This window comes from Dermacentor andersoni, chromosome 1 (genome assembly GCF_023375885.2).
Source record: "Dermacentor andersoni chromosome 1, qqDerAnde1_hic_scaffold, whole genome shotgun sequence".
Classification (NCBI taxonomy): domain Eukaryota; kingdom Metazoa; phylum Arthropoda; class Arachnida; order Ixodida; family Ixodidae; genus Dermacentor; species Dermacentor andersoni.
In genome coordinates, this window is record NC_092814.1 from 372,601,852 (window position 1) to 372,626,131 (window position 24,280).

The 24,280-nt window shown below is 47.2% G+C and overlaps 1 protein-coding gene across 2 annotated transcripts in view; it reads left to right on the forward strand.

Annotated features, from left to right (window-relative positions):
• Positions 1 to 24,280, forward strand: part of LOC126516509 (endoplasmic reticulum transmembrane helix translocase) — a 278,190-nt gene that overhangs the window by 154,782 nt on the left and 99,128 nt on the right. For both annotated transcript variants that reach the window (XM_050166639.3, XM_055063942.2), the window contains exons 14-15: positions 5,284 to 5,409; positions 21,157 to 21,268. In XM_050166639.3, coding sequence (XP_050022596.2) covers positions 5,284 to 5,409; positions 21,157 to 21,268 — 238 coding nt within the window. The remainder of the gene's footprint in view (positions 1 to 5,283; positions 5,410 to 21,156; positions 21,269 to 24,280) is intronic.

A 24,280-nucleotide genomic window follows, 5' to 3' on the forward strand; every position in this document is an offset into this window, starting at 1 on the left:
AGAGGAGGACAAAGGACCCGGGGGAAAAGGGGGTACTTCTGTGATGGCTATCGTACTGAGATTGCTGGTGGACCTGGGACTTGCTGAAGTGAGCGTGGGCAACTTGACGTGCATGGTCAGCACAGGCAATGGCCTCTCGAGCATACTTGTTAGGAGGACACACGAAAGAAGGCACCAATGTGTCCATAGGCAACATAGGATTTCAGCTGAATAAGAGAAAGCAAGGCAGATAACCAGCGTTCTCATGTCTTGACATGTTATACGCAAATGTCACGAAAGGCAATGCAGTGTATAACCAGCATTCTCATGTCTTGACATGTTATACGCAAATATCACGAAAGGCAATGCAGTGTCCTAATCCTGGTGGTTGACGGACACATACTTTGCCAGCATGTCGGTAATTGTTCGGTTCAGTCGTTCTGTCAAGCCATTTGTCTGTGGATGGTACGCCGTTGTCAGTTTGTGTTGCGTCAAGCAAGACTGTAGAATATCTTCAATCACCTTCAAAAGAAACTGTCTGCTCCGGTCAGTTAAGAGTTGCCAAGGTGCCCCATGCTGGAGAATGATGTTGTGGAGTAAGGAGTCCACAACGTCGGTCACGCGGTGGTGGGAAGAACGTGGCTGATCACGAATCGCATCGCATAGTCTGTAGCAACGGCGACCCATCTGTTTACTGAGACAGACAGAGGAAACGGGCCAAGTAGGTTGAGGCTGACGCTATGAAATGGCTCATATCAAACGTCGAGAGGCTGAAGATGGCCAGCAGGCGGGAGTAGTGGCTTTTTCCGGTGCTGACAAAGGTCACAAGAGGCCACAGAACGACGCGCCGAACAGGACATGCTTGGCCGTTAGAACCGGTGGCATGCGTGATCGTATGTGCGTGAAACGCCGAGGTGCCCCATTGTTGGCGCATCATGAAGCTGGGCCAGAACAGTTGAGCAGAGGTGTGTCGGGATCACAAGTAAGAGGTAAGGGCCATCAGAAAGGAAACTGCAATGGTGTAAAATGTCATCGTGCAGCACAAAGAGGTAAAGAGAGGCATCAGAAGCCTGGGAGTTGAGACGGCCGATAATCTTGCGTAGGACCGGGTCACGGCATTGTTCAGCAGCAGTGTTAAAAGAGTTCAAAGATGGCAAGCACACAAGGACTAGTCGCTCGGTGCAGGTTCTGGTTGGTCGACAGGGCACTGGGAAAGGCAGTCAGCATCCCGATGCAAACGGCCAGACTTGTAGATGACTGTGTATGAGTACTTTTGAAGCCGTTAATGCCCAGCGTACAAGGCAACCCGCAGGATGTTTTAGCAAAGATAGCCCGCAGAGAGCGTGATGGTCAGTGATGAAGGTAAAAGGTTTGCCATACAAATAAGGGCGAAATTTTGCGATGGCCCATACAAGAGGGCTCTCTGTAATGAAATAATTTGCCCAGTGGCGGAAAGGAGGCAGCTGGAGTACGCAATAACACAGTCCTGACCTCGGGGACATTGAGCCGGAACAACGCTGATGCCATGGCCACTGGCGTCTGTATGTAGTTCCGTGGGAGCAGAATTGTCAGTGAGCTAACACAGGAGGCGTAGTGAGTAGTGCAATGAGCTGTGAAAAGGCAGACGCTTGGGCAGGACCCCATGTAAAAGGAACGTTTTTCTTTAGCAGGCATGTGAGAGGCCATGCTATTTCTGCAAAGTCTTTCACAAAGCGGCGAAAGTAAGAGCAGAAGCCAAAAATTGACTGGATGTCTTGCGAAGAACGGGTTGTTGGAAAGTTGGTAACAGCGTGTACTTTGGCATGGTGAGGTCGGATACCGACCACATCAACAAGATGGCCAAGTACGGTCATCTCTCAGCGGCCGAAACGGCATTTGGAGGAATTTAGTTGAGGTTGAAATAGCCGATAGTCGTTGGAGATGACTGGGGAATGTAGGCGAAAAAATGACTGTGTTGTCAAGGTAACATAAGCAAGTAGACCACTTGAACCCGCGGAGGGAGTCCATCATTCTTTCAAATGTTGCTGGGGCATTACACAACCCAAAGGGCATGACATTAAACTGGTAGAGCTCATCCGGTGTAATGAAGGTGGTCTTTTCACGATCCTGCTCGTCAATGGCAATTCGGTAATAGCTGGACTGAAGATCTACGGAAGAAAAGTACCGTATTTATGCGATTGTAAGTTGACCTATTTTTTTTTACTTTGAAAATTTAAAGTGGGGGGTTGACTTACAATCGAAACAAAAACATGGCACCGAAAAAAAAAAAACGAGACCAGCAAGATATCAGGGGAGCTACAATGTAGTTACAATTTTATGTTTGCTCTACGGCCCTACCCATAGCTTTCCGCCATCAAACACGTTTGTTTGCATTTTGGAACGGTTTTTCAACATTTTTGACAGTTTTACTGTGCACACAGCACTCATGGGGGGGGGGGGGGTCGATAGTTCATGGAAGTGCCGCTGTTCAATTTGCGGCAGCACCCTCAGAACAGCGGCACTTGCGGGGAGTATCGATAGTTAATGGAAGAGCAGACACTACTCACGTGTTTCTCTTTTCCTGTACTTCTTCGGCTTCATACGTTCGATTTGAGTGCCAGCCAGGTGCTACTTCCATGCTTCCTCAGTCGTCATGAGTGCTCCGAGTCCACTAAACATTCGGCGCTTATTCACAGCAGCGTTCAAGAGGGCTACCATCCTTTATGCTGAAGAAACAAATAACTGCACAGCGGGCCGCAAGTTTGATGTTTCTTGATGTGTGGTGCCAGAGGGGTGACTGCAGTGAAGCAAAGTTTTCACCTGGGACGGCAAGCAAAGAGGTTTCCGCAGGCTGAAGTCGGGACGCTTTCCAGAGCTGGAGGCCAAGCTTGCGGCATACGTCGCTGAAATGCTTGATCGGTCTCTGCCAGTGACGTTTGACATGGTCATGAGACTAGCCTGGATCTTTGCCTTTTAAGGACCTGGTCTGCTGTGAGTATGAGTGGCTGGCGGCAGAAGTCCATGAACTTACGCCAACTGGACATGTCAAAAGAGCCTCCCTGACGGCTGTCTATGGTTGAGTGCTGTCGGCGTGGACTTATGTATGTATGCAAATGCGGAATTTTGCTGGATGACGACGTGCTGTGGGACCGTAGCAGCAGTGACGATGGCAGCACTAGTGAGGACGATGGCACAAGTGAAGACGAGTTGTCCAGTGGCCATGCCAGCTACTAATAAATTTTCGTTATGGAATGCGCCCATGGGTATGCCCTTTTTTTTTCCTCTGTCGCACGGGATATGGGGGGGGGGGTCGACTTGCAATCGTGTAAGTATGGTACCTCATGCCATGGAGAGGATGGAGTGCATCGTCTATTTGTGGCAAAGGGTAGATGTCCTTTTTTGTAATCTTTTTCAGGTACCGATAGTCGATGTGGATCCGCCAGATGTTTTTTTTTTTTTTTTTTTTCTGACAAGCACCACAGGGGACGCCCAAGGACTTGCTGATGGTTCAGTGATGTCCTTGGTCAGCGTTTTCTCAACTTATGTTTGAATGGCACGGTGTTCGGAAGCAGACATTTGGTAAGGCACCTACAGATGGGTCTGGCATCCCCAGTATCAATGCGATGGGCTATGAGCAATATCTGGCCAAGGATGCGGTGAAGAAAAACCAAGAACGTCGTTGTAAGATGCTAATAAGCGGCAGAGATCTTCGGACTGAGAAGAGGAGAGGTCAGGGGCAACTACACTGTCAAAAGGGTCATCAAGCGTAGTACTTCTGTCCGTGCTTCCAGGTGACGACTGTGAAGCATCAATAGTCAGGGCCAGAGGGTTGTGTACGTCTAAAGGTGACATGCTGCCCAGCGTGATGCCTTCGGGAAGAAATTGTGGTGTGCGTCCAAAGTTAAGAATAGGTATACATGCCCGGTTCTCCGCAACAGTCACAACAGAGTGAGGGAGCACAACACACTGCGTCAAAAGAGCATCTAGAGAAGGCAAAATCACATATTCATCATCACAAACAGGTGGCTCTGAGGTCAACATGACATACATCGCGGTAGCTGGTCGCAGACGAACAAACTTGACGACACACAAACGAGGTGGCGACTCATTGAAGTTGGGTACAGAAGGGAGTTCCAGCTCTAGAAGGCCAGATGAGCAGTCAATGAAGGCAGAATGGGTGCTCAGGAAGTCATGGCCGAGGATGGCGTCATGGGGACACTGGTGTAGAACGACGAATAGTGCTGAGGTCCTGTGGGCAGTGAAGCTCAGACACGCAGGAAGCATGTCAACGACACAAGGAGTACCAGCATCGGCAACGCGAACGACAGGCAACGTGGCGGGCGTAAGAAACTGGCGGAGACGACGAGAAAGGCAAGCACTCATGACAGATAATTGCGCCCCAGTGTCTATTAGTGCCAAGACAGGCACGCCGTCAACTTCTACATCCAAAAGGTTTTATTGGGTAGCCAGGGTCAACGGAGGATTTCCGGGTCGGTTGGCCAACGCAGCATCACCTCTGGGAGCTGCGCTGGTCAGTTTTTCCGAAGATGGATGACAACGGCGAGTGATGGGGCAGCGGAGAGCGAGAACGCCGGTTCTGCGAGGATGGCGAGCGGTCGTAGCGTGGAGTCGGGGCAGGAACATCAGGGTGCAGTGGGTCATTGCGAGCACAAAATGAAGAGGAATGAAGATGAAGAAGTGTATGCCGGACGAGGTGAGATTGGCCGGCGATAGCGACAATAGCAGAAAATATGTCCTATCCCATTACAGTTGAAGCACATTTGCTTATCGTCCACGTGTTAACAATATTCTGGCCTTGACATTTCTGATATTTCCAAGTATATTTATGTCTCTTAGCTTTAGTTCACATTTGCAAGATGCACTGCGTGCTGGCAAATGAAAATATATGGGAATAGGAGAAATGTCATTTCCAGAGAATTGTTAGAAGCCTACTTTATCAAGTAAACTGGAGAGAGGTGCATCAATGATAACTCTGTGCTGTTATACGACAAGGAAAGGATGTTCATGTGTAATGCGATGTGGAGGTAGGTGCCCTATCTGGCTTCTATGCTTTGTTGTTTTTCATTGTTATGATTTTGTGTATATATTGGTGCTGACGAAGGAATAAAATTCAATTAGTAATAGTGCTCTGTTGTGTTCGTCTTTTTCTCAGTGTGGTGTCCATATTGCACACATGTTTACTTCTAATGGAACTACTGTATCACTGAATACTTTATCACTGTATCACCATAAAATGATGATTGTCTGACCAACTAGTGGTAGCTGTTGTGAACTGCTCGCACTTACTATTTTGCATTATTTCAGGTGCGAGATCTTACACGGGATACGGTCGAGCGGAACCTCGAATTTGTTGGATTTCTAGTGATTTCCTGCCCTCTGAAAAGCGACTCCCTCGCTGTCATCAAGGAGATCCAAGCCTCCAGCCATCATGTGAGCTACTCACCTGTTCTTAGTGAGACTGTAAATGTTTTCTTAGATGTCTCTAACTGTCATTACCATCTACAAGTATATGTTATGCTGCACAAAATGAAATACCCTTTAAGATCACCATAGAAATACATGTTGCCCCATTTTAACAAAGAAAAGCTTTCCAACCAGTGGATGTAACAAACCATTTTTCCTTAAGCAAATAAGTTACTAGCCTTTTCACACCATGCCTTCACTTGAAAGCAGTGTTGGATGCAACCATCTGCAGCGTTTCAATGTCCGGTGTCTACCGTTATCTGGCAAAATACCAATCCGTCTTTGTGATGTATGTGGCATGTCATTCGAACCATTGCCAATTTCAGGGTTCCTTACTGTGCGCCCAGGCCATGGGTGTGCTGGCTGTCGGCCCATTGCCTGAAGGTGCCTCTATGAGTGAATGATGAGACATGTGAATGATTGTTGTGTACACCCGGCGTCAAAATATTCTAGGGCACAAGATCTGAGAAAAAGCTGTATATCTCCGCAACCTCACAATGCAGCTTGGTATTTGCATTTTGGGCCTTGACTAGAATATGCTAAAAACATTGTTGTATGCAGTTTTACTGGCTACGGCTACAGGCTTCTCAGGAATTGAATGTTTTTGGATATCCTGTGGTCCGTAAACTTTTGTTGCCGGTTGCACACAGTGTTGCGTTAAAGGTGTCAAGTAATCAACATTTGTGCATTTGCATGCTTAGTGATTCAAAGGCACAAGGCACCGCAAGCCAACTGCAGTACTCAATGAATGCACATAAACCTTTTCTTTTTTTTTTTACCTTGGCAGAGTTCTACCCAGAAATTTCTAAGGAGTGGACATTTTGTGATCGAGGGGGGGAGGGGAGGGGGGGTACACAAGCAAAGTATGCTTTTCTTCAAAGGAGTCCTGAACCACTCTTTATCGAAGTCGAGAAATACATTCAATGTTAAAACGGACTATTTGAGGAATACTTGGTCGCAAAAAGTACTTCAATGCATTCAGCAGAAGCGCAGTTCACACTATGCCGACACTACACCGGTGCCGACATGAGACACCGCCGCCAGTGATTGGCCAACTAGTCAACAGACTGTGTAGCTGAGAGGAATTCTGTCACATTTGGCCAACAACGCCGCCAATGCGACTGACGACAGTGAGTTGTCGCAGTGTGACAGAATTTCGTGATGCCGACACCAACAAAACTAGTCTGCAGACTGTCATTTGGCCATTCTTTGTGAAGTCGGCCGCAGAGCGAAAACATTGCACCGACAACATGATTGCCACAGCAACTGTGCTTTTATATATGCCTAATAGGCTCAGCCCTTTCCAGAATCATCATTATCAGCTTATTTCATGTCCACTGCAGGACGAAGGCCTCTTCCCTGCGATCTCCAATTACCCCTGTCCTGCACCAACCGATTCCAAATAGCACCCGCAAATTTCCTAATTTCATCGCACCACCTAGTCTTCTGCCGTCCTCTACTGCGCTTTCCTTCTCTTGGTACCTATTCTGTCACCCTAATGGTCCAACGGTTATCTAATCTGCGCATTACATGACCTGCCCAGTGCCATTTCTTTCTCTTAATGTCAATTAGAATATTGTCAATACCCATTTGCTCTCTGATCCAAACCGCTTTCTTTCTGTCTCTGAAAGTTAGGCCTAGCATTCTTCGTTCTATCGCTCTTTGTGTGGTCCTTAACTTGTTCTCAAGCTTCTTTGCCAGTCTCCAAGTCTCTGCCCCATATGTCAGCACAGGTAAACTGCATTGATTGTATACCTTCCTTTTCAATGATAACGGTAAGCTTCCAGTCAGGAGCTCGCAATGTCTGCCGACGTCTGCCCTTTCCAACAGTCAGTGTTGAACTAGAGCCGGTGCTGATTCTGTTCAGTGGAGAACCTAGCTGGTGCCCATAACTGCAGGCCTGCACTAACGGCCAGGTCATGCTAGGTTGATATGACGCTGATTGTGGTCTCTCGAGTTCAGTGTAGTTCACTTCTAACTGTAGCGACATGAAGTGGACCGCTCTTGATTTCGTACAGTCCACATAAGAAGCATGAAGCGGCTGACACAGCACGGAAAGCAAGAACCTGCTTCCAAAATCGGCAGTGAGAGCCATTTGTGAAGCTCGGACACTCATATCAGCTTGCCTCTGCGTGATGCGAAGCTGATTGTAAGTGCAAATATGTATGTGTTGCTGCATTTTGTCAATATTTCAGGTTAGCGCTGCGTGGCTTCCACTGTGCTTGAAGCAAACCACTACCGGTGGCAAGTATAAACAAATGCATCTTGTGGTGCCTTCTATCAAACAAAATACAAGCAAGCATTCGTAATGTATGACCTCTGAGATCTGACAGTGCATATAACATCAAAAGCTATGTCCAGCATATATTGTGGTAGGCGGTGCGAAGAGGTAGCCGCCGTAACCACGGATTATTTAGGTCTGCCAGCCATGGTGCCGCAGAATCTCAGGGACAGCAGCTACTGCAACCGATCAGGTTGAATGCGCTAGCGTGTTCTATTCTCGCACTACATGCATGTGAGCCATCCTCTTCTTCACTGGCTCTGGAGGCGATAGCCGCACCGCTGCAGGGCCCCCTCCTCATGTGAAGAGCGATTGTAACGTGCAAAAGGCACACATATACAGGGTGCATTGTCTTGTGCGTTGAGGACGTCATCCTGCATTGTTGACGTCTGTGCGCCGAGTGCTGTGCAACTCTGCAAGCAGAGTTAAGGTGTATTGGCCGGTTCTTGGTACATGCTAAGAGTTCAGGATGTTGAGGTGAACATCGCTGAAGGCGGTGTCATTGAACGGCGTGCAGCGGGGGCAGTGGCATTGGTAGTGTAGTTTGTAGTGTCAGGTTCCCTAGTCTGAGAGAGATGTACCAGGCAGTGCTGGCAGCGTAAGTTCGGCAGCAAGGTGCAGCCAAAGTGATGCCGTAGTGCGAAGTCATCACCTGCCACAGCAGTAGTGCAGCCAGAAATTTATTTTGGGGTGGCGGGGGGTTCTCTGCCGACTACTACTCCTCCCCTTCCTTCACCCCCCCCCCTCTCTCTCTCTCTCTCTCTCTCTCTCTATATATATAATATAGGGCACTGCAGCGGTGGCGTAGAGGTAGAACACCCGCCTCGCGTGCAAGAGGTCCGTGGTTCGAATCCCGGTGCCGCGCAATTTTCCACCGGATTAAAAAAAAAAAAATCCGCGTCTTGCTAAAATTGCATAAACAGGCCTGGAGTGTGGCCTGATCCCGGTGACCAGAACCGGCAACGCACTCCCTCACCAGAGCAGGATTGGCCACCCTGGTGCAGTACTTGGCCACAACCTCCTATATGAATACAATCAAACCCCGGCCCTCAGTCCCCAGCAGCTGCGAAGCAACTCACCACGGCGGCGGTCAGACCTGCGACGCTGCAGAGGGTGCTAAGAATCCCTGGCTCCGGACAGGCCGCCATTGGAATATGAACCTGGCAACGTTTAATGCTAGAACGTTATCTAGTGAGGCGAGTCTAGCAGTGCTATTGGAGGAATTAGAGGGCAGTAAATGGGACATAATAAGGCTCAGTGAAGTTAGGAGGCCAAAAGAAGCATATACAGTGCTAAAAAGCGGGCACGTCCTGTGTTACCGGGGCTTAGCGGAGAGACGAGAACTAGGAGTCGGATTCCTGATTAATAAGAATATAGCTGGTAACATACAGGAATTCTATAGCATTAACGAGAGGGTGGCAGGTCTTGTTGTGAAACTTAATAAGAGGTACAAAATGAAGGTTGTACAGGTCTACGCCCCTACATCCAGTCATGATGACCAGGAAGTCGAAAGCTTCTATGAAGACGTGGAATCGGCGATGGGTAAAGTCAAAACAAAATACACTGTACTGATGGGCGTCCTCAATGTCAAGGTAGGCAAAAGCAGGCTGGAGACAAGTCAGTGGGGGAATATGACATAGGCTCTAGGAATAGCAGGGGCGAGTTATTAGTAAAGTTTCCAGAACAGAATAATATACGGATAATGAATACCTTCTTCCGCAAGCGGAATAGCCGAAAGTGGACGTGGAGGAGCCCGAACGGAGAGACTAGAAATGAAATAGACTTCATACTCTGCGCTAACCCTGGCATCATACAAGATGTGGACGTGCTTAGCAAGGTGCGCTGCAGTGACCATAGGATGGTAAGAACTCGAATTAGCCTAGACCTGAGGAAGGAACGGAAGAAACTGGTACATAAGAAGCCGATGAATGAGTTAGCGGTAAGAGGGAAAATAGAGGAATTCCAGATCAAGCTACAGAACAGGTATTCGGCTTTAAGTCAGGAAGAGGACCTTAGTGTTGAAGCAATGAATGACAATCTTGTGGGCATCATTAAGGAGTGTGCAATAGAAGTTGGTGGTAACTTCGTTAGACAGGATACCAGTAAGCTATCGCAGGAGACGAAAGATCTGATCACGAAATGCCAATGTATGAAAGCCTCTAACACTACAGCTAGAATAGAACTGGCGGAACTTTCGAAGTTAATCAACAAGCGTAAAGACAGCTGACATAAGGAAGTATAATATGGATAGAATTGGACATGCTCTCAGGAACGGAGGAAGCCTAAAAGCAGTAAAGAAGAAACTAGGAATTGGCAAGAATAAGATGTATGCGTTAAGAGACAAAGCCGGCAATATCATTACTAATATGGATGAGATGGTTCAAGTGGCTGAGGAGCTCTATAGAGATTTATACAGTACCAGTGGCTCCCACGACGATAGTGGAAGAGAGAATAGCCTAGAGGAATTCGAAATCTCGCAGGTAACGCCGGAAGAAGTAAAGAAAGCTTTGGGAGCTATCTAAAGGGGGAAGGCCACTGGGATCAGGTAACAGCAGATTTGTTGAAGGATGGTGGGCAGATTGTTCTAGAGAAACTGGCCACCCTGTATACGCAATGCCTCATGACCTCGAGCGTACCCGAATCTTGGAAGAACGCTAACATAATCCTAATCCATAAGAAAGAGGACGCCAAAGACTTGAAGAATTATAAACCAATCAGCTTACTGTCCGTTGCCTACAAAGTATTTACGAAGGTATCACAAACAATCAGGAACACCTTAGACTTCTGTCAACCAAAGGACCAGGCAGGATTCCGTAAAGGCTGCTCAACAATAGACCGTATTCACACTATCAATCAGGTAATAGAGAAATGTGCGGAATATAACCAACCCTTATATATAGCTTTCATTGATTACGAGAAAGCGTTTGATTTTGTCGAAACCTCAGCAGTCATGGAGGCATTACGGAATCAGGGTGTAGACGAGCCGTATGTAAAAATACTGAAAGATATCTATAGCGGTACCACAGCCACCATTGTCCTCCATACAGAAAGCAACAGAATCCCAATAAAGAAAGGCATCAGGCAGGGAGATACAATCTCTCCAATGCTATTCAGAGCATGTTTACAGGAGGTATTCAGAGACTTGGATTGGGAAGAATTGAGGTTAAAGTTAATGGAGAATACCTTAGTAACTTGCGATTCGCTGATGATATTGCCTTGCTTAGTAACTCAGGGGACCAACTGCAATGCATGCTCACTGATCTGGAGAGGCAAAGCAGAAGAGTGGGTCTAAAAATTAATCTGCAGAAAACTAAAGTAATGTTTAACAGTCTCGGAAGAGAACAGCAATTTACAATAGGTAGCGAGGCACTGGAATTGGTAAGGGAATACATCTACTTGGGGCAGGTAGTGACGGCGGATCCGAATCATGAGATGGAAATAATCAGAAGAATAAGAATGGGCTGGGGTGCGTTTGGCAGGCATTCTCAGATCATGAACAGCAGGTTGCCATTATCCCTCAAGAGAAAAGTGTATAATAGCTGTGTCTTACCAGTACTCACCTACGGGGCAGAAACCTGGAGGCATACGAAAAGGGTTCTACTTAAATTGAGGATGACGCAACGAGCTATGGAAAGAAGAATGATGGGTGTAACGTTAAGGGATAAGAAAAGAGCAGATTGGGTGAGGGAACAAACGCGAGTTAATGACATCTTAGTTGAAATCAAGAAAAAGAAATGGGCATGGGCAGGACATGAAATGAGGAGGGAAGATAACCGATAGTCATTAAGGGTTACGGACTGGATTCCAAGGGAAGGGAAGCGTAGCAGGGGGCGGCAGAAAGTTAGGTGGGCGGATGAGATTAAGAAGTTTGCAGGGACGACATGGCCACAATTAGTACATGACCGGGGTTGTTGGAGAAGTATGGGAGAGGCCTTTGCCCTGCAGTGGGCGTAACCAGGCTGATGGTGAAGATGATGATGATGATGATGATTGTGTGTGTGTGTGTGTGTGTGTGTGTGTATATATATATATATATATATATATATATATATATATATATATATAGAGAGAGAGAGAGAGAGAGAGACCATGTTTACTCGATTCTAATGTGCCCTCAATTGTAACTCGCACCTGTTTTCTGTGACAAAAAAAAGAAAACAGAAAAGAGTACAATACCGCGCACCTCATGCTTTCATATAGAACTACTATTTTCTCTCATTTGGAAAATATTTATTCCCAATACACTAAAGTTGCGATGAATAAAAACACAAATGGAAGCGGCACACCTTGCCGCTAAGATTTTCACTGCACCAGTACGAGTCGCATGGGGCAATAGATATCACTCGTCATCGCTGTCAGACAGCTCCTTATTACTATCAACAGACCAAAGCATTTCATCCTCGGTGCCGTCCATGGCATTCGAAATCCCGCACTTTTTAAAGGCCTTGTTGACCACGACAGACGGGATCGTGCACCATGCATCTTTCACCCATCCAGCGAAGTCCTGCAGCGAGGACTTCATTTTATTGGCGGGCGTGAATTCGTGGCAGCCACTGACGAGCCATTTAGTGTAGAGCGCCCAAATTCTATCTTCCACTGGCTTGTTCAAACAAACATTGAGCGGCTGGAGCTGCGATTTCATGCCGCTGGGTATCACAACAAGGTCGGTGTTGCATGCAGCCAGCTTGTCCTTGATGCACTGGTCAAGGTGGCGCCTGAACGCGTTGAGCACAAGCATCCCACGCAGACCCAAACTGCCACCGGGTCTCTTCCGCCAAACATTATCAATCCAGTCGGCGACCAACTCCGTGGTCATCCAACCTTTTTCATTGGCGCGCACAATCACGCCACTCGGAAATGGGAAAATGGGAAGACAGGCGGTAGACTAGGTTACACCAGTGCCTGGTTACCTGTACAACATGGAGGTATGCACATGGAGGAAGCTGCGGCAGCTAGGCGAGAAGCACGTACGAGGCGGCCATTTTTCGAATGCCGATGGTGATATGGTAACATGAATTTAGGGTCGTACTCGATTCTAATGTGCATGCAATTTTTGGGCCCGTCTTACCGGAAAAAAGGTGTGCCTTAGATTCAAGTAAATACGGTGTATATATATATATATATATATATATATATATATATATATATATTGTAAGGGACGAGATGGACGCAACACTTTTTTCTTGGGCAAGCTGTTCTATTTCTGCCTTGTCTTCTCTTCCCCATGCTGCAAGTTTCTGCCGTGCTTGCATTCACGCCACTTAATATCGATGCAACTTGTCTAGGAAGTGCCGTCAACGTTGGTGAGCTGTCCAGTGTGCAATCAGCTTCTCTGGCGGGCAGCACTGACTGTTTCACACTGGTCGCATGTCTCACTGATGATTGTCTCGTCGCAGATATGCACGTACGGTAGGAGATTCTATACAATGAACAGCTGCTCTGCTCAGATGTTACGTGCATCTGTTTAGTGTTGCCGCTGACTGATCAAGTCTCGCCAGTGTGCTCGAATACGCTGAGCTTGACAAAATACCCGCTGTGGTTGATTCGTCCTTATCCGAAGATGGAACAAGGGTCATCCGCTTTGAGACCAATATTTGCTTGCACATCTTGTTTATTGCGTGTCTCTTGCTATCTCTTGTGATGGTATCTTGCGATGGTCTCTTGGGTGTCTTGAGGCCTCTTGCAAGTTTTTCGTAAACAGGCCAGCCTTCAATGATGATACCCTTAGTCGTGTTGGTCTCCCTGGCTCCGTTCAGTGAGATAGTGCTAGGCGAGGCGTGAACATCTCCGTATTCGGCCAATGACTGCTGTAAATTCCAGAGATGTGGGTTCGACGGGACCCAAAGTATCTCCTTATTATCCATGGGCATATTGGTGTAGTCCGGGAGTGTTAGCGCTCCATCATCGGAATTTGACGGCCATTTGCCTGCAGTTTAGCGCTGTCCAAAGTTGAGGGTGGGGTACCAGGTGATGTGCGGTCAAAAGCAGCGACCTCGGAAAATGTTGACAGGCTTGCAATATCCATGGGAAAAGCCAGCCGGCACCTGTGATCTCGAACATCATTTCCGGCGGTCGTCATTCTGGGCTGAACAAAGCTTTCAGAAATCCTGAGCCAGGAGGCCGTCTGGAAGGAGGTCACAGCAGAAGCGGTACTTTGTCGGGTGTTTTCGACAAATCCGGATGGAGCCAATGGCACTGGTTTGTGATGCCGCCCCCTGGTGGGCCGACGTGGGAGCGGTGGTCGCCAGCGTTTCCCACCGTCTGGGGTGAAGCCAATGACGACAATCGGTGAGCCGGCCTCTGCGGCGGAGCAGCCTGCAGGCCTCTCGGTCGAGGTGTTACTGGGCATGACTGTTTTGTGAAGGTGGTGTATCTCATGAGCTCTGGTTGCTGAGCAGTGCTGGTTGGGCTTGTCGCAGGCATAAGGAAGCGGGTCAAAAGCAGCTATCAGAGCTGTGCTCCATTCAGGCCAGGACCGCTGCTTGACGCCTTCGTCCCATGCCTTGGCGGCACCGCAAAGTCGTTTTGCCGCAACCAGCTATCTTTTGTGGTCTGGCCAAGCATGACTATCACGCGTGGCATTGGTATTGCAAACCCAAAGGATGGCGTCATCTTGAATGCCGGAAGGTGGAAGTGGCAGCGCCTCATCTGCGCCAAGCTGCCTGTTCAGCTGCCCAAGGAAACAGCGCGGTGTCCACGGGCAATGCGTTTGTTGTCGTAGTCACGGCAGGCGGTTCTACCACCAAGGAAGCATCAAAGGCATACCTTGGTGTCTTGGAGGTCGAAGTAGTGCCTGGGAGGATATCCTTGCCAAGGGTAGTGTAAAATTGTAAGAAAAGAAGTGCGGCCGTTGCAAGTGTGTGTGCTATAAATGTAAGAAAAATAATGTGGGCTAATGAAATACTTCAGACATGGGCATAGCATAAAATGCAATAGTGTTGATATACAGTTAAACCTCAATATAATGAAGTTGGTAAAATCGGGCACTTTACTTCATTATATCGAAATATTGTTATACTGAAATTCAAGCTTTAAATGCAGACAAATGCAGTTGCCAACAAATTTTCCTTACACGGAAGGGGCTCTAAAAATTTCCAATCTATTGAGCAATCTGAAAAAATGACTTCCAATGACAAAGCAATTCCGTGTTGAATATTACAGTTGGCAGCCAGGGATAGTTTCATGCTGTGTCAACAATATCTTCACATCAGTGGTACAAAGTGAGCTCTGCAATGCTTGTGTCCAGTCCGAAGCTTATAGTCTCATCTGCAATAGAAAGACGTTATCAACGGACTGCTCTCCACAGTCAGAGACCACTGTAGAATCAAAACCTGTAATATGTCTTAAAAAAAAAAAACTTTGCTTTAAAATTGAAGCGAGGCAACGAGTGACAAGCTGTTGTTCACAGCCGCTATGTTCGTTTAAATTAGCAACATTGCATGCGCATTGTCATGTCCGAGAAACCGAGCATGATTTGGTATGGCGTCCAAAATTTCGGTAGCCATTATGTATCATTTCTAGTATTGGTTCTATGAGTAAAGATGTTGGAGTTTCGCCCAAAAGGCGAAGCATTGATAGCGACAGAAAAGTATTAGCCAACTACATGAATGTTCGCAGTTTTATTGGCCGTATAAATTGCAGCAAACATTTGTTTAACCAATTAAATTAACAAGCATGGTGTCGCATGCAGGCAGACATAAACAGACCTTACTCGATGCCCATGATGACCATCAACACTAGGTGGCACAGTGATAGTGTTATGTAGTGCGCAGGCAAAAAGAACCGAACACTTTGTCTGCCTCTCGCATCAACCAGTATATGAAACTCTAGAATGTGACCTCCAGCACTAGGCATTGTGGGAGATACGGGGTTCTCCTCCGTACTCTTGGGACAAAGGAACGACAACACAGTAGTGCAAACAGTCACAAGGGCATTTATTGCACCTTTCATAGATCAATGCCTGCTAGCCGAGTTGCTATCCCCAAAACATGCCGATGGGCGCGCGACAAATCTAGAAGGTCCGACTTACCGCGACCGCATTGCGAGCGAATATATTCGCCCCATGCTGGATCCCAACGCTTGGTCGTTCGCGTGTACAGTCACGCGAATGGTGGCACGTTCGAAGGCGGCCACGCGAGGCGGTCTCGCAGAAGCATGGGTCGGCGGCGCGCGGGACGTCCACGCTGTCCCCCGACCCGCCGGGAAAGACCCCGCGCCTTGTCCCTCGGCGCCCGAGTAACCCCGCCGCGGCACGACGGTCGCGCCATCTCTCGCACCGCGCCTGTACCACTCCGAGCGCCGCGGGCGCCAGGCCACGCGAGCCGTGCGGGAAAACAGCATATGAGGGGATGCGCTATGCGGGAAAAACATCAGGGGACGCGCGAAAGTCGCGCATCCCCACAGCATGTGGGAAGATAGTGCACCTGAATCCACCAGCCATCTCAGCTCGCCCAAGTGTTACACCCACTGTAGATTACTTCCAAGGTATGGTACATGGTCCACGTACGCGCTCAGCTACACTGACAGCCATGCGCAGCCACAGCCAGGCTATAAGAGAAGACAAACTCTCACCCCCACCCGCCCCAGCTCACACTTGATCGCATTACTGCATGTTACTTCCCTGCCCACCGTCCTCTGCTCACCCTCATCCACTTTACGTCACACCCACGGCACATGTCAGGATCTTATCGACATTATATGGAGCATGGCAGCGAGAAGGTCTTGTGTTTAGTAGTAGAGTTAGGCCTCGATATAATGAACTTCAGTCTAACGAAATTCTCGGTATAACGAAGCATTTAACTTTTCATAACCTCTTGTCCATAGAACACTATGTGTTTAGAACGTCAATACCGTAAAACCTCGTTAAACCGTACCCGCTTCAACAGTAGTTTCGTTTGAAAAGTAGTAAAATCAAATCCCCGGCTCAGTGGCCATTGAACATAATGTGTTTTGTATCCGCATAAACCATACCAGCTTATTGTGTACGTATCGGTTAACAAGTAGTGTTTCCACTTTTCGTCGTGCAAACACTGCAGTGCATCGTCTCCATCGGGCGGCCCCGCCGGAACAACAAGCCTCAGAGATCAGAACAATGGCTTCCAAGCGCTCTGTGCATTCGCGCGTGAAGCCACATCAACATCATTTTGCCAATGTGCCTGAGAGCGTTGTAGCGTCGTGCATGCGAGAACTCTCGTCATGCCGAAGCTCGGATAAAAGAGACACCGGATGCTCAGCATAGAAGAAAAATTAGACATTGTTTGTGCTATCGAACGTGACATGAAGAAGTCGGTGCTGGCACGCGACAGGGATCTGCTCTTGACTGCGGTGTGTGGCATTTGGAATGCGAAAAAGTTGCTTGGCAGAACTGCTGCGACCGCGAAGGGATGTCGGCTACGAGGTCCAACTTTTTGCCATCTTTGCCTCTGTGGCTGCCGAAGTGTCGGCTAGAAACAGGGATGAGGACGACACGGACAGCGACAGCAGGGGCAATTCAGGCCCGACAGTGGCAGTAGCTGCGCGTTACGTCAGCCTTATGAATGCAATCGTCGCAACGAGAACAGCAGCCTGCAGTGAAAAAGGTGCCCCGCGACTTCTGCAGCGCTACCGGGCGCGTGCACGAAGAATACGTAACGCCAACAAGGAATCTGCCTTGCGAGTGTTTGCTGAGAAGATGGGGCTGGCTGAGAAGCTGCCTCGCAGTTTCAGTAAGTTTGAGGCCGCTGTCGTAACTGCTAGGCTGCCGCGGCATCAAATGAAAATAACACTTTTGTCGCGCGAAGTGAATAAATACTGCATGTTTTTTTTTCGCCCTTTCTCTGAGTTCTGTTTTTGACAGGTAAGTGGTTGATCTCATGCTATTTCAGTTAAACATTACTACCGTTTAGTACTTACTTTTTACGAGCTCCGGCCAACTACGGTTTAATGAGGTTTCACTGTATAATGAAGTGTGCTTGTATGCGATTTCAATATAACAGAATTTCAATTCTGCCGCAAAGGAATGCCGAGACAATAAATGGAAACTTTCGTAGATGCAGATGGTGAAATGATTGAATTACAAGCGGCTCCTTGCAAACGCACCTCTCGCATTGCGCTCGCCGTGACAAGAGCGATCGCCAAAGTGGAGCTGCATCATGTTTCATGTAAAGTCCAAGTGCGGTAAGATCCTATTGTGCCTCACGCACTTTGTGCTTTAGGTACGAGAGAAAGTGTGCGAGGGTGTGACAAAGATGGTGGCTTCACGAGTGCCGCATTCCCATGCAAGCTAAGAGAAAGAGAGGGAGGGGAGTGAGCTCGTGGTGATGCAATCAAGCGTGCACGAAGGGCAGGGGGTAAGTTGGTGCATGTCGCGATTTCTCGCATGCATCTCGGCTGTAGCTGCACATGGCTGTAAGCACAGGTAAGCGCATACGCAGTCGCGCACCCTGCTGTAGAGGTAATGTGCCCCATGTGCAAACAGTGGGCATGCCGAAATTGTGTTGCATCATGTAAGCTGTCTTCCCACGTGTTTAATTGGAGGTTGCGTAATCTCGAGTTTCGTTGACATGTTGGAGCAAGAGGTAGACGAAGCATTCGGTCCCCACTGCCGGCACTTTTCATGATAGTCTCGTCCCAGTGCGAGCGACGCTATCAGCCGTGGGGGCTTCGCTTAATTCGTACTGTCGTGTGAAGATATCGTCAACGTGGCATGAACTGTACATTCATTGCCAACTCCCAGATTCATCAAAATGATTTAGTTTCCGATTCAAATTTACTTTTTTCGATTGCCCGCTATTTCGGAAAATTCTGCGACCCCTTTCTATGTAAGAAAAAATCGATCGGCGACTGTACTTATTTGCATAAAAGGTCGAATTTCGATATAATGAAGCAAATTGCCGATTTTACCTACTTCATTATATCGAGGTTTAACTGTAGCACCGCTACCCATGTTTCTCAGATGATGTTCTGCTTTGGGGACCACTCTCTGTCAGGTGGTATGCAGTTTGAGAGGTGCGTTCACAAGCAACTGCATTTAATTAAACCATTTGACCATCTGTGCCCGCAGCAGTTCCTATTTATTGACCCAGTATTCCTTCACAGCAGCAGTGAAATTTCGTTTTATTAAACTCTCGTGTAAACAATTAATTATATTGGTGTTCAAAATAAATGACTTAGAAGGGTTTGGGTGCGAGCTAATTGGTACGGGTCATTCATTTTAAACGGTGCCAAGAAAACACACGGACAAGGAAGAGCACAGGACCAGCGCTGACTGCCAACAACACCTCTATTGAAGCCCGCACAAGTATTTACCATTCGCAGTGGGCTGAAAGAGCGAAAGAAAGAAAGGGGCTGCGAGTCATCTTCGATCAACTCCTGTTGCGAATGTGTCAAACGTAAAACTGTACAAATGTACATAGTGTGCCGGTTATATATATATATAAAAGCTTAGGTAAGTGCAACGTAATAGCTATGGAGGCTGCGCATGTTCGATAGATGTCCATCATTGCTCAGCTCTACGCTTCTGTGCATTACAATTTCTCCCACTATTTCTGAACATGTTTCCTTTTTATTTTTTTTATTTAACTAATTGGTCTTTGTAATTGTTTGCCGTGCTTTCTCTGCGTCATTTAACGATGAAAGGATGTGAAAAAAAAAAAAGTGACCATTTATTTATGTATGTTCAACACACTCGTCTGAGAGCAGAACAGGGTTGCGATGCGGATACCGATCGCTCAATGGCTAAAATCTTTTTTACAGCTTGACTGGACTGAAGGCCTTCCAAACACATTAGTGTGAATAAGCTATCCTAGCAACGCAGTAAGATATACATTGCATTGCACGTCGGAGCTTCTTCCGGCAGCAAGAAGGGCTGGCGTTTCCTTCCGCGACACGAGCACTACTTGCAAGTGAGCATGCGAACTGGCTGAAGTGGTTGGTGCCACTGCTATAGTGAGCTAGAAGGCTCGAAGTGCAATGAACGGTACGGCTGCGCCGTATCACGCATGGTGCACCCAGGGGTGATAGCAGCCTGCGGCGATGCTGTCCCTGGGTAGGTTAACGTTGTGAACCCTTCGTCACAGTCACGATGCCTCTCCTTGCTGAATGAGGGGCGACGTGCCTCTTCCAGTAATTGCAGACTGGCGGTGGCTTTTGGGATGAAGTGGGGTCTTAGACAAGAGTCGAGGCATGCGGCCAAGGCTGTACAGACGATGCATGCCGCTACAGAGCTACTGTAGCAGGCAAAACTGACATTTTGTTTCATAACGCCCACCTTGGGTCAGTTTTTTGGTGCTCTTGGGGGTGCAAAGAAGGGAAGGGGGGTAGGGCAGGTGCAAATTTTTGGGGGGCGGCCGCCCCCCTGCCCATGCACCCCCCCCCCCCCCCCCCCACGGGCACTGCCTCTGCATATGGCTCTCGGAAAGCCAAACAAACAATCTCGATAGCAAAAGCAAGAGTATGATGGGACAGCCTAAATAACGCAAACTTTCTTCACAGCTGGCATTATTAACGACATTGTGCATGCAGATCATGTCCGAAAAACCAAGCCATACAACTTTTGCCGTCCAAAATAGTTGTAAACTTCTTTTGCTGTGATACACTGGTTCAATAAAGACAGTAGGGCTGACCCAAGATTCACATTCGTATTATCGAGCAGGTGCAAAAGTTACTTGGTGACTGAAGACCAATTCCTTGTCCTTGGCTTGTCTTAGCTGGGAGCTATGTTACGGCAATAAAACTTTCTCAGTTAACTGTTGATTAGTATACATGTTGTTTAATTTATATTTGTTTGTTCTTTTCTAATATTTTGAAAAGTTCGAATACTGAAATGCTTGCCCCAATTAATATTGATTGGCATAATATTCGATGGAATATTAAAAACTAAATAGAACATTTGCACAAGCCTGGTCTTTTATATGAATTATGGGAAATTTTTTCGGTAAAATGAGGTTTTAAATGCATTAGTTTATATGGGAATTTCAAGGGGAATTTCAGTTATCTTGATATCTCCATAAGTTTGTTATAATGTGTTTCGTTATAACTAGCTATCACTGTATTTAGCTAAAGATTGAAAGAGGCTGTTTTGGTCCACATTTAGCGCATGATGAAAATTGCAATGTTTAGGGTTAGCTGACAAACAAAATGCATTATTATGCTCAGACTATGTCTGAAACATTGAACAGAATGTCGCTCGTTGCTCGAAATTTTAATAGCAATATATGTTGGCTATGAATGCATAGCTGCTACTAAGAAAACCTAATAATCGAAGATGTTGAAGAAAAGTGAGCATTAAAATAATCAGTCTTTTTCAAATTGCAACCGCTGTCACGCAGTGGTTGCACAGGCCACAGTAATGCCCCAGCCTGTTAGTGGCATCTGTTCCGAAATTTTTTTGAAATTTTGTCTTTTCTGATATGGTTGTAGCATATTATAGCAGCTTGTGTGACCTCTGGCTGCAGGTGTGCATGATCACGGGTGATGCACCGCTCACCGCCTGCCACGTTGCTCAAGAGCTCAACTTCATCTCCTCTCAACGAGCAACACTCATCCTCACAGAGTCCGGAGACGAAAGTGCGTATTGCTGCTCATTTCATTGTTGTTGTCCATGAATTAACTGCATTTCTGTATGCTGACATGAGGCCCTGCTCCGAAGAATGTAGGGGTGCAAGCTTCTCTGCCAGCTGGGGGTGGTTGCGTGGCAGATTACAGCCAGTGACTTGATTTCTCTGGGCCTAGTTGCGGGAGTGGTGGTGTACCTGACCATGGACTGTCTCTTTCGTGGCATGCACGTTTTCACAAATCGTCCGAATGACTTGAACACTAGGTGGTGGGGTATGATGGCTTAGCCACAAATTGTTGTTAGCTGCCAAGAAACTTGTCAAGCACCTTGCCAATGTTTTTCTGGGCTAAAAAAGATAAGAAAGATGCTGAGTTTTCTTTGTTACAGCTGGAAAACATGGCAGATTACATGGTCAGCCAACTAGCCCCCCCTTAAGCTTTAGCCCTTTCAGTGTCAGGTTTTTTTCGATGGCGATGCACCCCCAACATTGGGTTTCTTTCTCAAATGTTACTGAACGAACACAACAGGTTATTTTTGGTTATGCAGGAGGGAAAAAGAATAACATGAATAGTGACAAATTGCAGCTACATAGGCAAAGTGACAGAGAACAAAGGCGTACACTAACCGGACGATGTTGCCTTTGCTTAGACCTTGCTGTCGGTTGGTGACTCTCTTGATGAGTCTAATGGCGTTGTCCGCCTTCTTGGTGAGACGGATGATCGTTTGATTGTTAGAATCATTGGCTTCAATAGTCATCTCGATCGTCATCAAATGCGCAGTTGCTGGCTGCCAGAGTAAAATGGCGCGCACCCTCCCCATGATGCCATGCATGCGACGGAAGACGGCGTGTTTCCTTCCCGCTTTCCTCCGTTGTGCACGGGAGATTGAGCCGCGATTGTCGGCTCCCCTCGCATGCTTTTGCTCATACCTACACCATGCGGCGCTCAGCGACGACGACGGCAAAAATGTACCTGGATCGTCCATATAATTATTATCGCAATAAAAGTAGGAGACACGGTCAGATTCGGCGTCCGACAACGCATCGGACACAATCCCACCCCACTGTGGGGGTTCCACTCTGTGCGGCTAGGGCTGAAGGCGAGCTCCGGATCTAGCCCCACGCAGTCTCTTCGTGGTACTCCCAACCCGTAGCGCGGGAATCGCGGCTACGCCGGGTTCGAACGAATAAGGCAACCAGCGGTGTCAACGGTTATAACGTTTATTGCTATTAGCAATAGCGAACACTCGCAGAGGGACGTCCTCTCAGTAATGGTAGTAAATAGGCTTGCCTCATTGTCTGGGTGGGTCAGACAAACGAGATCACTCACGGGATGCGGCAGGTGCTGTCGTCCAGGCGGACCAGGTGTCGGCGTCCCAAGAGAAGGAGTCTCCCCCGGTGGCGCACTTTTATGCCTTTTTCCCTTTTTGCGAGGGGAAGTCCTCCTCGCCCGCCGGATACGTTTCCCTTTCCCGTGAGCCGCGTGGGGGGAGAGGGGTACGCGCGTCACCAGAGCGACGGAGAAAGGGAGGGCGCGTAGTGCCTCTCTCCCTTGTCTACGCCGGCCCGACCCGTGCGCCACGTGCGAACGGGACGCCGCGGGTATGCGGGAGGAAATAGAGGCGGGTGCTCCCCACACCACCAAACGCCAAATCAGATGCTGAATCATACCCTGTGTCTCCTATTTCACGATAGCAAATTCAGGGTGCGATCATTATGCAAGAAAAAGAAAGAAAAAAACACACTTCTTGATTGGAAAAATGGGGCCTGTGTTCATGGCGCGAGTGCGTTCATTATGCGAGTAAATATGGTATGTTTGAAGCTCTCGCCCAGTGCGGTGAGCATGTCCCGAATCTCAGACTTGACCCTGGCCGGTTCCTGCTCGTTTGCAGCGATGGCCCGCTTTTTTGTGGTGGGTTTCTCCTGCTCACCTTTCTTTAGAATTCTGAAACCTTTGTCAATTATAATAGTATTAGCACTGTATGTGTGACGCTTGGAAAGCCAAAGTTATTGTGTGCACCCTGCTTTAGTCATGCGCGATACACACTTCAACAGTAAAAACATCCATCTATCAAAGAATAATTGCCACTAAAATGCTTTTTTAAAATTTGTTTGACTGTTTGTTGTGAGCATTTTTTTTTCAGTGCTATTTCCACCCTCTCAAACTTCTCATCACCTATTTAATTTCAAGACATTCAGTGGAATCCTCCGTTGCAAGTGTTGTACCATTTTCATGGTACAACACTTGCATTTAATAAATAATTGCTTCCTATAGCCATCGATAATTGGAACAGTCTTCCAGAAGCTGTCATTTTTTAGCGTTATCCAGCTAAATTTAGGGAGTCTTTAACAGCACTTTCTGTTTGATCATTTCTGTAAAGCACTGTTTGACTAATGTCTAGTACGCTCTCTCTCTTATGTTTGGTACTGCTGTTATACATGCGTACATTCTCAGGTAAAATTACCGTAATTTAGTTCTTTATTGTGCAGCCTTTGTACTTCATTGTCTGATTAACTGTCAATATGTTAAGTGTGGCTAATCATTGCTTTTGTTTGACATATCTTTCTGGTTTCTTTTTTCCCTCTCTTGCTCCTCCTCCTCCTTTATGTATTGGCAGCTTGTTTGCTTTAATTTCCCCAGTACTGCTGATGTTATACCCAATTTTAATTATATCAATTTTGTGTTTTGTTGTTCTCACCTCATACTTGTTTGGAAAATGGCTGCCATTCTGCTAATTACTGCATTCATTTTATATGTCTTTTTTTTTGTTATTTCTCACCCACCCACCCTTATGCAATGCCCTGTAAAGAGCCGGGTAAGATAGGTGATGATGATGATGATGACAATGTAGATAGATTATAAGAAGTTTCGAGATATAGCAAGTCAAGGAGCGGCATCAGGTTTTACTCCTATAAAGGCTGAGCATGGTTGGACCATAGTTGCATTTGAAAGAATGAAGCAAAATTCATAAAACTTGCACAGTGCACTTTCAGTGTGAAAAGGTCATTGGGTACCAAAATCAAT